We start from the raw sequence: 13,766 nt of genomic DNA, 5'->3' as shown, positions 1-13,766 counted from the left end.
GCCCATCAGGCCAGGAGGTTGCTGGGCCATCAGGCCAGGAGGTTGCTGGGCCATCAGGCCAGGCTGCACCATCCCCTGGACAACAGGCTGCAGAAGAGTCCCAAGAAGGGCAGGAGTCCCCAGGGGAGGGGAGTGGCCACACCTCCCCTCATGGGGAGGTTGAGGGGGAGGAGGATGAGGGGGTGGAGGCTGAGGATGAAGATATGGACATTGCCAGGGAAGTCCTTTTGGCCTCGGATTTGTTTACCCCCTGAGGCTGGCAGCAGTCAGGCCACCATCAGGGGTAGCCCCTCCCACTCCTCCCCCAACAGGCCTCAACCCACAAGGGTCTCTCTCCCCTCCTCCCAGGCCACAAGACTCGGCTGCAGGCAGGATGGCGACCCATGAGACCAGGGGGGTGGCCGAGCGTCTGCCGGCCAGTTTGCAGAGGGACAATGCCCGGCAGACCCGCAATCAGGCTCAGATCAAACAGACTCTGACCCAGATGGAGGACAGCCTGGGCTTAATTAAGGAGTCACTCTCTGATGTGGCCACAAACTCCTTGGCGGTCATCACATGCTTGTGTGACCTGCAGACTGCCACAACAGGCGTGGCCCAGGAGGTGAGTGCCCTGACCCAGGCTGTCCAGGACAATACCCGGGCTGTCCAGGCCAATACGGCTGCCCTCACAATCTGTCTGACCAGGATAGCAGTGGCCTTGGAGGGCAGGCCAGCAGGAGGACAGTCACCAGGGGAGGCTCCTCCTTCCCCTGCTCACCCCCCCAGGAGGATCCTCCTTCCCCTGCTCACCCCCCCCCCCCAGGAGGCTCCTCTGGTTGGCCGTGGCCATGCCCGTGGGCGGCCCAGGCACAGCTTACGCCGCCGCCGTTAATTTTTGGGGGTACTTTTTTTTTTTTTTTTTGTATACTGTACTTATGATTTGTTTAATGTGTGTGAATGATGTATGAATGTGGGGGTGGCATTCCTGATTAAATAAGGGTGTCACCCTCAGTTTTGGTGGAGTAGGGATCCCCAGGGCCAGGGAGAAGTGATCCCAGGTCCATGTGAATGGTGTATGAATGCACAGTGACATAATTGGAGCCGTGGGGGTACTTGGATCTAATCCAATTAGATGTGCATGTGATGTGTCTGTGATAGGGACCACAGTGGGTGTGCATTCATGCATTCTCATTGTGCCATGTTTAATGTGTGTGTTTACTGTGCAAAGATGCCTTCTGCGAGGCGTCTCCTGGCTGCTTTTCCCTCAGAAGAGGGGGTACCCTGGGTTAGGGGGGGAATGTCTGGTTCAGGGGTCAGGTCATCACGTATATTAATCTCCAGGCCCCTTCTCACTGCGAAGTTGTGCAGAATGCAACATGCACCGATGATCTGGCACACAAAGTTTGGGGAACACAACAGGGTACCCCCAGACTTATCCAGGCATCGGAAACGTGACTTCAGGAGGCCAAATGTGCGTTCCACCACTGCACGGGTACGTATGTGTGCAGCATTGTAGTTTTCCTCTCCTGGGGTTTGGGGGTTCCGGTATGGAGTCATGAGATGGGGTCCAAGTGCATATGCAGAGTCACCTGGAAGGGAAAAGACAGGAGGATGTTAGTCATGCATGTGCCCCTCGTGATGTCTGCATCATGGGGGGGGGGGGCAATCATACCTGACACCCATGTCACTCACCAACCAGCCAGCTGTCCCCATACACGCTCTGTTCCAATTCTCTGGAGATGTTGCTGTGACGGTATATGTAGCTGTCATGGCTGGACCCTGGGAATTTGGCACAGACGTGCCATATGAGGCATTGGGCATCCACTATCACCTGTACATTGATTGAATGCCAGTGCTTCCTATTGCGGTACATGTGCTCTGTCTCATGGGGGGGCTGTAGTGCCACATGTGTGCAATCAATGGCCCCGATGGTGCGTGGGAATCCTGCAATTTTGAAAAAATCGGTTATTGTGTTCATTCGCTGGACCTCCTGGGAGGGTTTGAGGATTTGGTTGGCCATGCGTCTGAGGATTGCAGGGACAACCTGGTGCACACATCTGCTAATGGAGGATTGTGACATCCCAGCCAAACCTCCACTTGTGCGCTGAAAAGAGCCAGTGGCCAGGAAATGGAGTGTTGCCAGTACCTTGATCAGTGGCTGCACTGCATGTGAGCGTTGTGTTGGGCTGGTGAGGTCATGCTGCAGGATTGTGGTTAATTCCATGATGGCTTCACGGTTGAATCTAAAGTTGCGATACACCTCAGAAGCAGTCATGGCAAACACATCTAGGCGTCTGCGGTAGATCCTCTCCTGTGCCCTCCTCCTCCTTCTTTGCGCCTCTAAAGTCACTAGTGCAGTTATGAGCATGGATGGCCCTGGCATGTTGGCAGACAGATTGTAGTCCGGCAAGTGTGTGTGCTCAGCTCTTCCTTAATGGTGTTGCTTTAGCTGACCTTTACACGGCTGGTGTAAAATTAGGGCTGCTTTTATAAAGTGTAACTTCCCGCCGGGAAACTAACAGAAGCGCACAGGGCGTAATCTACGCCGCACACACTTAATTTTGTGGATCGCCTTATCTCCCTCATTTGCATCTTTGCCTATCAAAACAGCGGTGTGTCTAGCGTATTTTGCGTGCGAAGAAGCGCCGGTGTAATTCTTTTAGGTAGGACGGAAAAACCTGGATTTCAGGCGTATCTCGTTTTGAGGATCAGGCGCAAACAGGGCTCAAGTCCTGCGGGAACGCGTGGGAACGGAGTTCCTGCACTTTTTTCACAGCAGGAACTCAGTTCCCTTTGCAGGACTAGAGCAGCCGAGCCAATCCCTTACTAAGCGGCGATGCCCAGCTCGAGTCAGGGGCAGGCGAACCTTAGAAATCCTTTATGTTACTGGCCGCTTCCTGTATATGGATTCATCGGGTAGTGTGCTGGTATTTCGTCACTTCCTCGATGCCGCAATGTCTCCTGGGAGCTTTTGTCATTGTTCCCAGGAGACATTGCGGAGGTCTGCCGCGATTTATCGTGGGATTTAGAAAGAACTTGCATACGAGCGTATCATTTTTTTTTTGGTGGGGGAGTAGATCTTGGGTGGGAGTTCCCACACTTTTTTCCCCAGGACTTGACCCCTGGGCGCAAAGATACGCGCAGCGCAAATTTCAATTACGCCGCGCATCTCGAGTTAAGTCGGCGCATCTGCTTTGTGAATCTGGGCCTCTGTTCTTATGTTTATTGGCACCATTATTCAGCTACGTTTACCATATCTCTCCTTGAGGATTGATTTACCTTTATTTGGTGCAGTTTTTTCTTTATTTAAGTACCACAATATAACTTGCTCTGTAGTTGTAGTGTGTAGACTGTATCATTGTGTTTGTACCCACACCCCTGAGCTATCACTAAGTAGTAGTAGTATTAGTAGCAGTAATGATCAAGTCCCCTCAGTGAATCGATTCTATGATGGGTCTACCTGCCACAATGCCATTATCCATGAGTTTCCCCTGAAGGATTTTCTCTCACATTTGGATCCACTCGGCTTCTGATGATCGACTGTCTATTGGCTCAAAGGTCTCCCATTGACATCATCGTTTTCCAGGAGTTCGTACACGCTCGATTGACACACCGTCGCTGACGTGTGTGTCGACGCCATTTGGTAAGAGTACCCAACTTTTATCTGTATTGATTGGATGTTGTTGTGGATCCTATGAGATTGACCGCCGATGGGGCTTTTACTACCTGTTTAAATCACTGAAGTATCCGATTCCTGTGTTGATGGACTTATTCTACACGTTTTTGCAATTCAGTTTGCCTTATTGTGATTCTGTTCATTTTTACATTGGGACTTTTTATCATCAGAGTTTCCATTCCTTGGTTTCTTTGGATTGTTTTATGTACATTGCTATTTATAACATCTATTAGCATTGTCCTTTGATCATATATCTTTGGACGTATCTTCGTGGGATATTTATTTGTGATACATATCCATTTTCACTTGAGTGTGAAGTACCCTGGTGGCACCATTTGGTATCACACTTACTTTGATTTTTATTTTTCAGTATTTAAATTTGTCTTGCACATTATTTGATACTTACACGTATTGGTCTAGTGCAATTTTATATATTCTTAATTGGGGCACCTGATTTGAATACCTTGATCATATATTTGGTTTCACTCCAGATAGTATTTAGCGCTGCACTTTTTTCCTTTTTTGTATCTACTGATACGCCAGCCTAAGTCTTTCTGAATCTGGCTAATAGTGTCTACTAAATAGGGGATAGATTTATGGCATTTTTAAAAAAAAAAAATGTATTATTAGTAATGGCGGCGATCTGTGATTTTTATCATGACTGCGACATTATGGCGGACACATCGGACACTTTTGATGCTATTTTTATAAAAATGCCATAAAACTATCCCCTATTTTGTAAACGCTATAACTTTTGCGCAAACCAATCAATAAAAGCTTATTGCGATTTTTTTTACCAAAAATATGTAGAAGAATACGTATCGGCCTAAACTGAGGAAACATTTTTTTTTATATATATATATTTTTGGGGGATATTTATAATAGCAAAAAGTAAAAAATATTGCATTTTTTTTTTCAAATTGTCGCTCTATTTTTGTTTATAGCGCAAAAAATAAAAACCGCAGAGGTGATCCAATACCACCAAAAGAAAGCTCTATTTGTGGGGGGAAAAGGACGCCAATTTTGTTTGGGAGCCACGTTGCACGAATTGTCAGTTAGTGCCGAATTGCAAAAAGGGGCCAAGTCCTTTACCTGCATAATGGTCCGGGGCTTAAGCAGTTAAAGTAGATCTACAGGTAAACGTTTTTTTTTTTTCCATTTTGGACAGAGTAAGGGAGAGTTATAACCGCTGCCAAATGTTTTTTTTTTTCACCATCTGTGTCCTATTGGAGAGACTTTCCTTCACTTTCCCATTACATTTTCTGACCTATAGTCAAGCAGGAAGTGAGAGGAAATCCCTGCATATTAATGGCATGCATTGGAGATCCCCAGGTCACCAGAACTAGTGTCCCCATTGGAAGATTTTACCCTATTATTTTTTGGAGGGCAACCCAAAATGTGGGATTTCCTTTTACTTTCACTTTCAATGATAATGGTAAACAGCAATGGTGGTGCGTCCATAGTGGGCGCAGAAGAGGCCCCCCCCCTTTCTCTCCTGCACCCATCAATCAACAATACATAGATTCATGCATTGCATCTATGTATTGTTGCCGCTGCCACCCACTATCCAGATGTCCGGACCCCTGTTGAGCGCCGGCCATCTGAATAACAGCGGTGGGCGTGTTTTGGAAGTGCCTGATTAGAGCGAGATGCTCTAATAGCCTGTGGGCTCTAATCAGCTTCCAAATGTTAACCAGAGGGTGCACAGGCTGTGCGTTCCCCGGTTAAACAGTGCTGTGTTAGGGAATCACTTCCCTAACACTGACCGCCTTTCAGCCAATCAGGTGCACTGGGTCTGGTTACTGGTCACCTGATTGGCTGAAGCAACATCTAGGGTGGGAGAAGACATAGAGGGAGCATGGAGAGGACGACGCTGACCCGAGGAAGGCAAGTGCCGGGCTGGGGGGAAACTAGCTGCATTTAGGGGCACAAACTGGTGGCAATTGGGGGCACAAACTTATGGCAATTGGGGGCACAAACTGGCTGCATTTGGGGACAAACTGGCGGCAATTGGGAGCACAAACTGACGGCAATTGGGGGCACAAACTGGCGGCAATTGGGGGCACAAACTGGCGGCAATTGGGGGCACAAACTGGTGGCAATTGGGGGCACGAACTGGCAGCAATTAGGGGCACGAACTGGCTGCATTTAGGGGCACAAACTGGCTGCATTTGGGGGCACAAACTGGCTGCATTTGGGGGCACAAACTGGCTGCATTTGGGGGCACAAACTGGCTGCATTTGGGGGCACAAACTGGCTGCATTTGGGGGAACAAACTGGCTGCATTTGGGGGAACAAACTGGCTGCATTTTTTTTTCAGTTTGTTTGCACCCCCCAAAAATGTTGAGCACCAGCCACCACTGGTAAATAGGACAAATAGAGAGGGTGAATCTCCTTAGTGGGGGCACAGACAGCAATGCAAACTGACAGAGGTTCTAATCCATCTCCACACTATCCAAAACTAAAATAACGTTTTGCATGTAGTTATAATTTAAGTGTAGCAAGGTGTCACTTTGGAGCGTAGCTTATAGACTACAGTTTGTGACTAAAATGAAATTACAGCTCCCTCCAGTGTCCCTTTATTATATTGCTGCAACTTGTTTGGTTTAGCTATTAAGGAACAATGCATGATGGACATTGTAGTACAGAGAGACAGAGACTCCATTACTGTTGATTGGAAATAGACAATAATTCCCACAGTACTACTGTGCTACCAAAGTGCATTGCACCACACACAGACTGCTGGGAGGATCTATTTAAGGCGAGGGAAGGCTTGGTTCCGGCCTCTTGGGATGCCATCTTCAAGCCAGCAGGAAGCCTGTGCTGAGGCCTGCTACCAGTGTGCCTAGGTCCGGTAAAACTGGGCCCAAAGTCGCCAGAGTGGATCGCCTAGTCCGAGAGGGATCCTTGCTACAGTGTTCTTTATCGACACTACACAGCGCCCGGAGTTGCCTATCCACCAGCACCTTTGAACGGCTGCACGGAGGACCAGGGACTGCAAGCTGCAGAGAGGCTGAGAACTGTAAGATCCCAGATGGAACATACCGGCGAGGCAAGGCCTCATTAGGGTGAGAGGGCACCTGCCCACCAACATAAATAACTGTGTTGCAGGAAGGTGCCACGTTCAGGGACACATTGCAGCCAGTAGTGACATTTGATTAAGAGGATTAGCGCTTTTGTTGCCAACACGCTACCTACTTTGAGAGTTTCTTTTCTCTTATCTTCATATCTCCCGTTGGATTACAAATTACCAAAGTGCAACGAAAGCTAGCAGAAGATTACCCTTATCCTTAAGGAACAATTGTAAATTCAGTTTGTTTGTTTGAGCTGACACAGCAGGGCACGTGTCGGTGGAATTTTCCGCTACAGGGAGCCAAAGAGCATATAGACTCACATATATGGTATAACTGTCTGCATTCATTTGTATAGTTATTTGTTATTTCTGGAGCTGGGTGAGACCTGGTGGAGAAGTACTCTACTGCTGGCAATATCTCATTGGGGGATTGCTCCTCCGCATACTTACTTAGCTCTGATCTCAGGTTGTGTTTGTCCAATCCATTTGTTTAGCTTAATTCTGATCCTGTTATTTAATTCCATACCATTGATTCTTACTGGGCCCTGTTTGAATGCAACTGTAAAGCCTCGTACACACGATCGGATATCTGATGGAATCTAATCCGATGGATTTTTTCGTCGGATATCCGATGAAGCTGACTTTCATCAGTCTTGCCTACACACCATCAGTCAAATATCCGACCGTGTCCAACGCGGTGACGTAAAACACTACGACGTGCTGAGAAAAATTAAGTTCAATGCTTCCGAGCATGCGTCGGTTTGATTCTGAGCATGCGTGGATTTTTGACCGATGGACTTCCACACAGCACAAGTGATGGGGCCCACACACGATCGGTTTGTCCGATGAAAGCGGTCAATCGGTCTGTTTTCATCAGACAAACAGATCGTGTGTAAAGGGCTTTACTGTTTAATCCTGCTCTATTTTTTTCTTCACCAAGTAAACACTTTGGGCCAGATCCAGAGAGAATTACATCCGCGCAGCGTATCAGAGATACGCTTCGCCGCCGTACCTTGCCTGGCGGAATTTCGAATCCTCAACGATTTCGCGCCGTAAGTTACGGCGGCGTAGTGTATTTCTGGCGGCGGAATTCAAATGGGCGGTTAGGGGGCGTGATTCATTTAAATGAAGCGTGTCCCCGCGCCAATTGAACTGTGCATGCTCCGTTTCGAAATTTCCCGCCGTGCTTTGCGCAAAATGACGTTGCAACAACGTCATTTTTTTAACTTAGATGTGACTTACGTCCATCCCTATTCACGGACGACTTACGCAAAAAAAAAATAGTTAAAATTTCGACGCGGGAACGACGGCCATACTTTAACATGGCAAGTCTATCTATACGCCGCAAAATAGCAGCTTTAACTATACGCCGGAAAAAGCCGACTAGAGACGACGTAAGAGAATGCGACGGCCGTGCGTACGTTCGTGGATCGTCGGAAATAGCTAATTTGCATACCCGACGCGGAAAACGACGCAAACTCCACCCAGCGGGCGACGAAGTATTGCACCTACGGTCCGAAGGCGTACGAAGCCGTACGCCTGTCAGATCGAACCCAGAAGCTGTCGTATCTTGGTTTGAGGATTCAAACTAAAGATACGACGTGGGTAATTTGAAAGTACGCCGAGTAACTCGTCGGGCGAGACACATCGTTTTCCTCGACGAGTTCCTTGTTAGGCTTGTCGAGGAACTCGACAAGCTTGCTTTGCGTACACATGGTCAAGACAAAATCTCCTCGTTCTCAAACGCGGTGAAGTACAACAAATACAACGGCAGGGGAAGTTCGATCCCACTCTTGGGGCTGCTTTTGCTAATCTCATGTGTTTGCGTGTTAAGTAAAAGTTTGGTAAGAGACGATTTGCACTTTACAGTCTGTTACAGCTTGAAAAATGTGTTATCTCCATTACAAATGCTACTTTTACTCCCGTCTCATGCCTCGTACACACGGCCGAGGAACTCGACGTGCCAAACACATCGAGTTCCTCGGCCAGTTCAGCACTGAAGCCGCCGAGGAGCTCGGCGGGACGAGAGCTCCCATAGAACAACGAGGAAATAGAGAACATGTTCTCTATTTCCTCGTCGAGCTCCTCGTCGGCTTCCTCGGCCGAAAGTGTACACACGGCCAGTTTCCTCGGCAGAATTCAGCCAGAAACTCGGTCGGAAGCTGAATTCTGCCGAGGAAACTGGTCGTGTGTACGGGGCCTCATACTTTATTCTGAGCATGTGCGGGTTTCTTAGCATACACACGCTCGAGTTTCTCGTTGGAAACCAGCCCGACGAGGAACACGACGAGGAAGTTGAGACTCCCGTCGCGGAAAAAGAGAACTTGCTCTCTTTTTTCCTCGTCGAGTTCCTCGACAGTTTCCTCGATGAAAAACGTACTCACAACCGTTTTTCTCGGTAAAAAAGCTCTGCCACCAAGTTTCTTGATGGATTCTGTTGAGTTTCTCGGTCGTGTGTACGAGGCCTGACAGTGGTGGATCAGTTGATCAGTATAAGGTAACAGTATTTAATTGCATTTATATTACTCTATGGTATCATTGTGGTTCCCAACTGCCAGTTGGTTTCACAATCACAGTGTTGTCCAGTTGTGCCAAGGAAGGGTTCGAGACAAATTTCTGGGGTTGATAGGCAGAGCGCAGGCCCAAAACTAAACAGCAGTTCCTATGGGGGTAGTGCTACATAATCATAACAGCTTGGTCACGGACCTGCCCCTACCCTGTGATTGGACATCACAGGACCAGAAGTACACTGATGAGCTCCTCCCTATGATCACTCTGCTACTCTACTCCTGTCCGCATACTCATTGTCAGCACATGTTCATGCAATACATCTGATTGGTTTCTAGTGTTGGCCTGCCCTCTTTCATATTTTTCTGTACATTTGGAAAAATTATGGGGTATCCATTCACATCAAGTTTAGAAACAAATTGGTAGATTCACATAGAATGGCCTATTATTAGGACGGCCTAGCCTAGTCTTTTTAGGCTACACCGCCTTAAATTATTTAGGTTAAAAGTGATTCTCAAACCACTTACCTTCAAATTTTAGGCTGCGTAGCCTAAAACGAGCTGGCGTAAGCGCGCCTGATTCAAATGACTGGGAGGGGGCGTGTATTATTGAAATGAAGCTTGTCCTCACGTTTTTTGACGTTTTTTACACTGCGCATGCGCCGGGCGACTACATTTCCCAGTGCGCATTGCGGCTAAGTAGGCCGTATGGGCCTATTAATTTCGACGCGTACTTAAACTACGTAAATCCCGATTCGCAGACGACTTGCGCAAATGACATAAAAAATTCGAACCTCCGGGCGGGAACGGCGGCCATACTTAACATTGTTATTCCACCTCATAGGTGGAATAACTTTAGGCGGCCTATCGCGTACGGAAACGACGTAATTCGACGGTGTAGGCCCGGCGTACGCTTGTAAATCGTCGGGAATCGGCGTAGCCCCTCATTTACATAATCTAGGCCGGCCGCAATGGCAGCGCCATCTAGCGGGCAAAAGAAACATTGCAGCCTAAGATAGAATGGCGCAAGCCAGCCTATCTTAGGTATGTTTAAGTGTATCTCTGTTTGAGAATACACTTAAACATAGGCCGGCTTAGATTCAGAGTTAGGTCGGCTTATCTGTAGATAAGCCGGCCTAACTCTTTGTGAATCTACCTAAAAGGCATTTGGGTTCCAATTGGTCTATCTTGCCAGTAGCAGTCTTCTAATTATTCTGAACTACAAAACGTAATACGGTCTAATCTATTCCCACACCCATTTTATCTGTGAATGAAATGTAAAAAATGTGAAGCATGCTTCTATAACAACTGAGGAATGTAGGGATGGATATAGGTTTCCACCTCTGTAATTACCTTATCCCAGACAGTGGGACTTTCCAGTTAAAATGTAATTATTTTTTTTCTTTTGTGTCGGAACCTTGACCTATCACCCCTGTGATCTCCACAGCTTATAAAACCACCAAAAGCAAAAAAAATAATATGAAATGTGTCACCATGGCATGACGTGACGTTGAGTTCCTGCTCAAGAGACTGGGGTCTGTATATAAATGCTATAAAACCTGGAGGAGGGCCTAGACGAAGGCAGAGAAGGCTTGTGCTCCCAGCTCCTGAGGTTTGCACACAGACCACAATGTACAAGATCATTAGCTGCACGCTTGTGGTGGTGAGTACACACTGTAACTGCTATACTCTGTGGCTGGATAGCTTTTCTCCACTGAAGCGACAGTATAAGGCTGTGTCTCTGGCTGTTAGGTCTAAGCTACTTAGCTGACTTTAATTTCATGGTGTTTTACCTCTTGCTGGCTCATGCCATGTCTTCAACGCAGTGAAAGCAATGGGTTGCAAATGATGCAGTTGGCATCAGGAGTTTTTAATGCTCAGTAGCTTGAGGTTAATATTGCCCATAAAGTTTAACCCTTGTGCAGGCTGCTCTAAATGTCAGATTGGTATCAGTAGATAGGTGTTCATTGTATACAGTGGGGTTTGTTAGCAGATGTAACTATGCTATGTGATTGTGGCAGAAATCTTGCATGGATGTATAATCCTTATTGTGGAAATATGACGGTATTATGTCCTCAGCCTTTAACCCTGTAAGCTAAAGTGGTGTGTAATATAAAACGTAGGATACTGTTATTGGGTACACAGAATAGAAGGATCTTTGTGCTGTCTAATCAAATACATGTATCTGAGAATCCATATATTTGTCTTATGTCTGCCTGTATGTTTACATCTATCTGATCATTCATACACATATATATGTTATCCTGTGCAAAGTCACATCTTTCTTTTTCTCTCCCTCTCTTTCTTTCTTTTCCTCTCCCTCTCTCTCTCTCTTTCTTTCTTTTTCCCTCTCTCTCTTTCTTTCTTTTCCTCTCCCTCTCTCTCTCTCTCTTTCTTTCTTTTTCCCTCTCTCTCTTTCTTTCTTTTTCTCTCTCTCTCTCTCTCTTTCTTTTTCTCTCCCTCTCTCTTTCCTCCCTTCCTTTCTTCTCTCCACCTCTTTCTTAGTTTATTTTTCTCTCTTTCTTTTTTTCTCCTTCTTCTTTCTTTCTTCTCTCGATCTCTTTCATAGTTTCTTTTTATCTCCCAATCGTTCTTTCTTTTTCTCTACCTCTCCCTCTATTTTCTTTGTTTCTATCTCTCTTTTTCTCTTCCTCTTTCTTTCGTTCTCTCCCTCTTTTTCTTTATTTTTCTCTCCCTCTCTTTCTCTCATTCTCTCTTTCCTTTTCTTTCCCTCTTTCTCTCTCTCTTTCTTTCCTCCCTTCCTTTCTTCTCTCCCCCTCTTTCTTAGTTTCTTTTTCTCTCTCTTTCTTTTTTCCCCTCTTTCTTTCTTTCTTTCTTCTCTCCCTCTCTTTCATAGTTTATTTTTCTCTCCCTCTACTTTCTCTTTCTTTCTTTCTTTCTCTCTTTCTTTCTTTTTCTCTCCCTCTTTCGTTCATTCTCTCCCTCTCTTTCTTTCTTTTCCTCTCCCTCTCTCTCTTTCTTTTTCTCTCCCTCTCTCTTTCCTTTTCTCTCTTTCTTTCCTCCCTTCCCTTCTTCTCACCCCCTCTTTCTTAGTTTTCTCTCTCTTTCTTTTTTTTCTCCTTCTCTTTCTTTCTTTCTTCTCTCCCTCTCTTTCATAGTTTCTTTTTATCTCCCAATCGTTCTTTCTTTTTCTCTACCTCTCCCTCTATTTTCTTTCTTTCTTTCTCTCCCTCTCTTTTTCTCTTCCTCTTTCTTTCGTTCTCTCCCTCTCTTTCTTTATTTTTCTATCCCTCTCTTTCTTTTTCTCTTTCTCTCATTCTCTCTTTCCTTTTCTCTCCCTCTTTCTCTCTCTCTTTCTTTCCTCCCTTCCTTTCTTCTCTCCCCCTCTTTCTTTGTTTCTTTTTCTCTCTCTTTCTTTTTTTCCCCCCTCTTTCTTTCTTTCTTTCTTTCTTTCTCTTTCTCTCTTTCTTCTCTCCCTCTCTTTCATAGTTTATTTTTCTCTCCCTCTACTTTCTTTCTTTCTTTCTTTCTTTCTTTCTTTCTTTCTTTCTTTCGTTCTCTCTCTCTCTCTTTCTTTTTCTCTCCCTCTTTCATTCATTCTCTCCCTTTCTTTCTTTTTTTTTCTCCCCCTCTTTCTTTTGTTCTCTCCCTCTCTTTCTTTCTTCCTTTCTTTCTTTCTTTCTTTCTTTCTTTCTTTCTTTCTTTCTTTCTTTCTTTCTTTCTTTCTTTCTTTCTTTCTTTCTTTCTTTCTTTCTTTCTTTCTTTCATAGTTTATTTTGGTTTTCGCTCGATTTCTTTATTTCTTTCTTCTCTTCCGCTCTCTTTCTTTCTCTCCCTCAGCTGATAGTGGGCTACTGCCTGCTATCATTTGATGGGACTGAGCCATGCCAGGCTCTGGATGGGTTCTGACAATGTTGTCAAGATCCTGAATGCTTAGGGCATGGGTGCTCAACCTGTGGCCCTCCAGCTGTTGCATAACTACAAGTCCCATGATGCATTGCAAGTCTGAGGCCTCGTACACATGACCGTTTTCCTCGACAGAATCCATCAAGAAACATGGTGTATGTTTTTCATCGAGAAAACTGTTTTGGAACTCGATGAGAAAAAAAGAGAACAAGTTCTCTTTTTCCTCGTCGGGAGTCTCAATTTCCTCATCGTGTTCCTCGTCGGGCTGGTTTTCGACAAGAAACACGTTCGTGTGTATACTTAGAAACCCGCACATGCTCAGAAGGGTGGCGCCAGTGGAATCAATCTTCCCCTTTATAGTGCCGTCGTACGCGATTTACGTCACCACATTTGAGAACGACGAGATTTTGTCTTGACAGTGTGTAAGCAAAGAAAGCTTGTCAAGTTTCTCGACAAGCCTAACAAGGCATTGGCGCATATTTATGCCGGCGTAGCGTATCTAATATACGCTACGCCGACGTAGCGCAGAGAGGCAAGCACCGAATTCACAAAGCACTTGCCTCCCAAACTGCGCTGGGTTCCCTCGGCGTAAGCCGCCGTAGGTGGAAGTGGCCGTGAGCCATGCTAATGAGGCGTGACCCCATGCAAATGATGGGCCGAGTGC

The 13,766-nt window shown here is 46.1% G+C and overlaps 1 protein-coding gene across 1 annotated transcript in view; it reads left to right on the top strand.

Annotated features, from left to right (window-relative positions):
• Positions 1–10,695: 10,695 nt before the first annotated feature.
• The window catches only part of TNFRSF11B (TNF receptor superfamily member 11b), a 28,661-nt gene continuing 25,590 nt past the window's right edge, over positions 10,696–13,766 (top strand). Inside the window, exon 1 of the mRNA XM_040354889.1 lies at positions 10,696–10,898. Coding sequence (XP_040210823.1) covers positions 10,866–10,898 — 33 coding nt within the window. The 5' untranslated portion in view covers positions 10,696–10,865. The remainder of the gene's footprint in view (positions 10,899–13,766) is intronic.

This window comes from Rana temporaria, chromosome 5 (genome assembly GCF_905171775.1).
Source record: "Rana temporaria chromosome 5, aRanTem1.1, whole genome shotgun sequence".
NCBI classification, from domain to species: domain Eukaryota; kingdom Metazoa; phylum Chordata; class Amphibia; order Anura; family Ranidae; genus Rana; species Rana temporaria.
The sequence above is the reverse complement of the archived record's forward strand: the minus strand, read 5'-3'. Positions and strand labels throughout refer to the sequence as shown.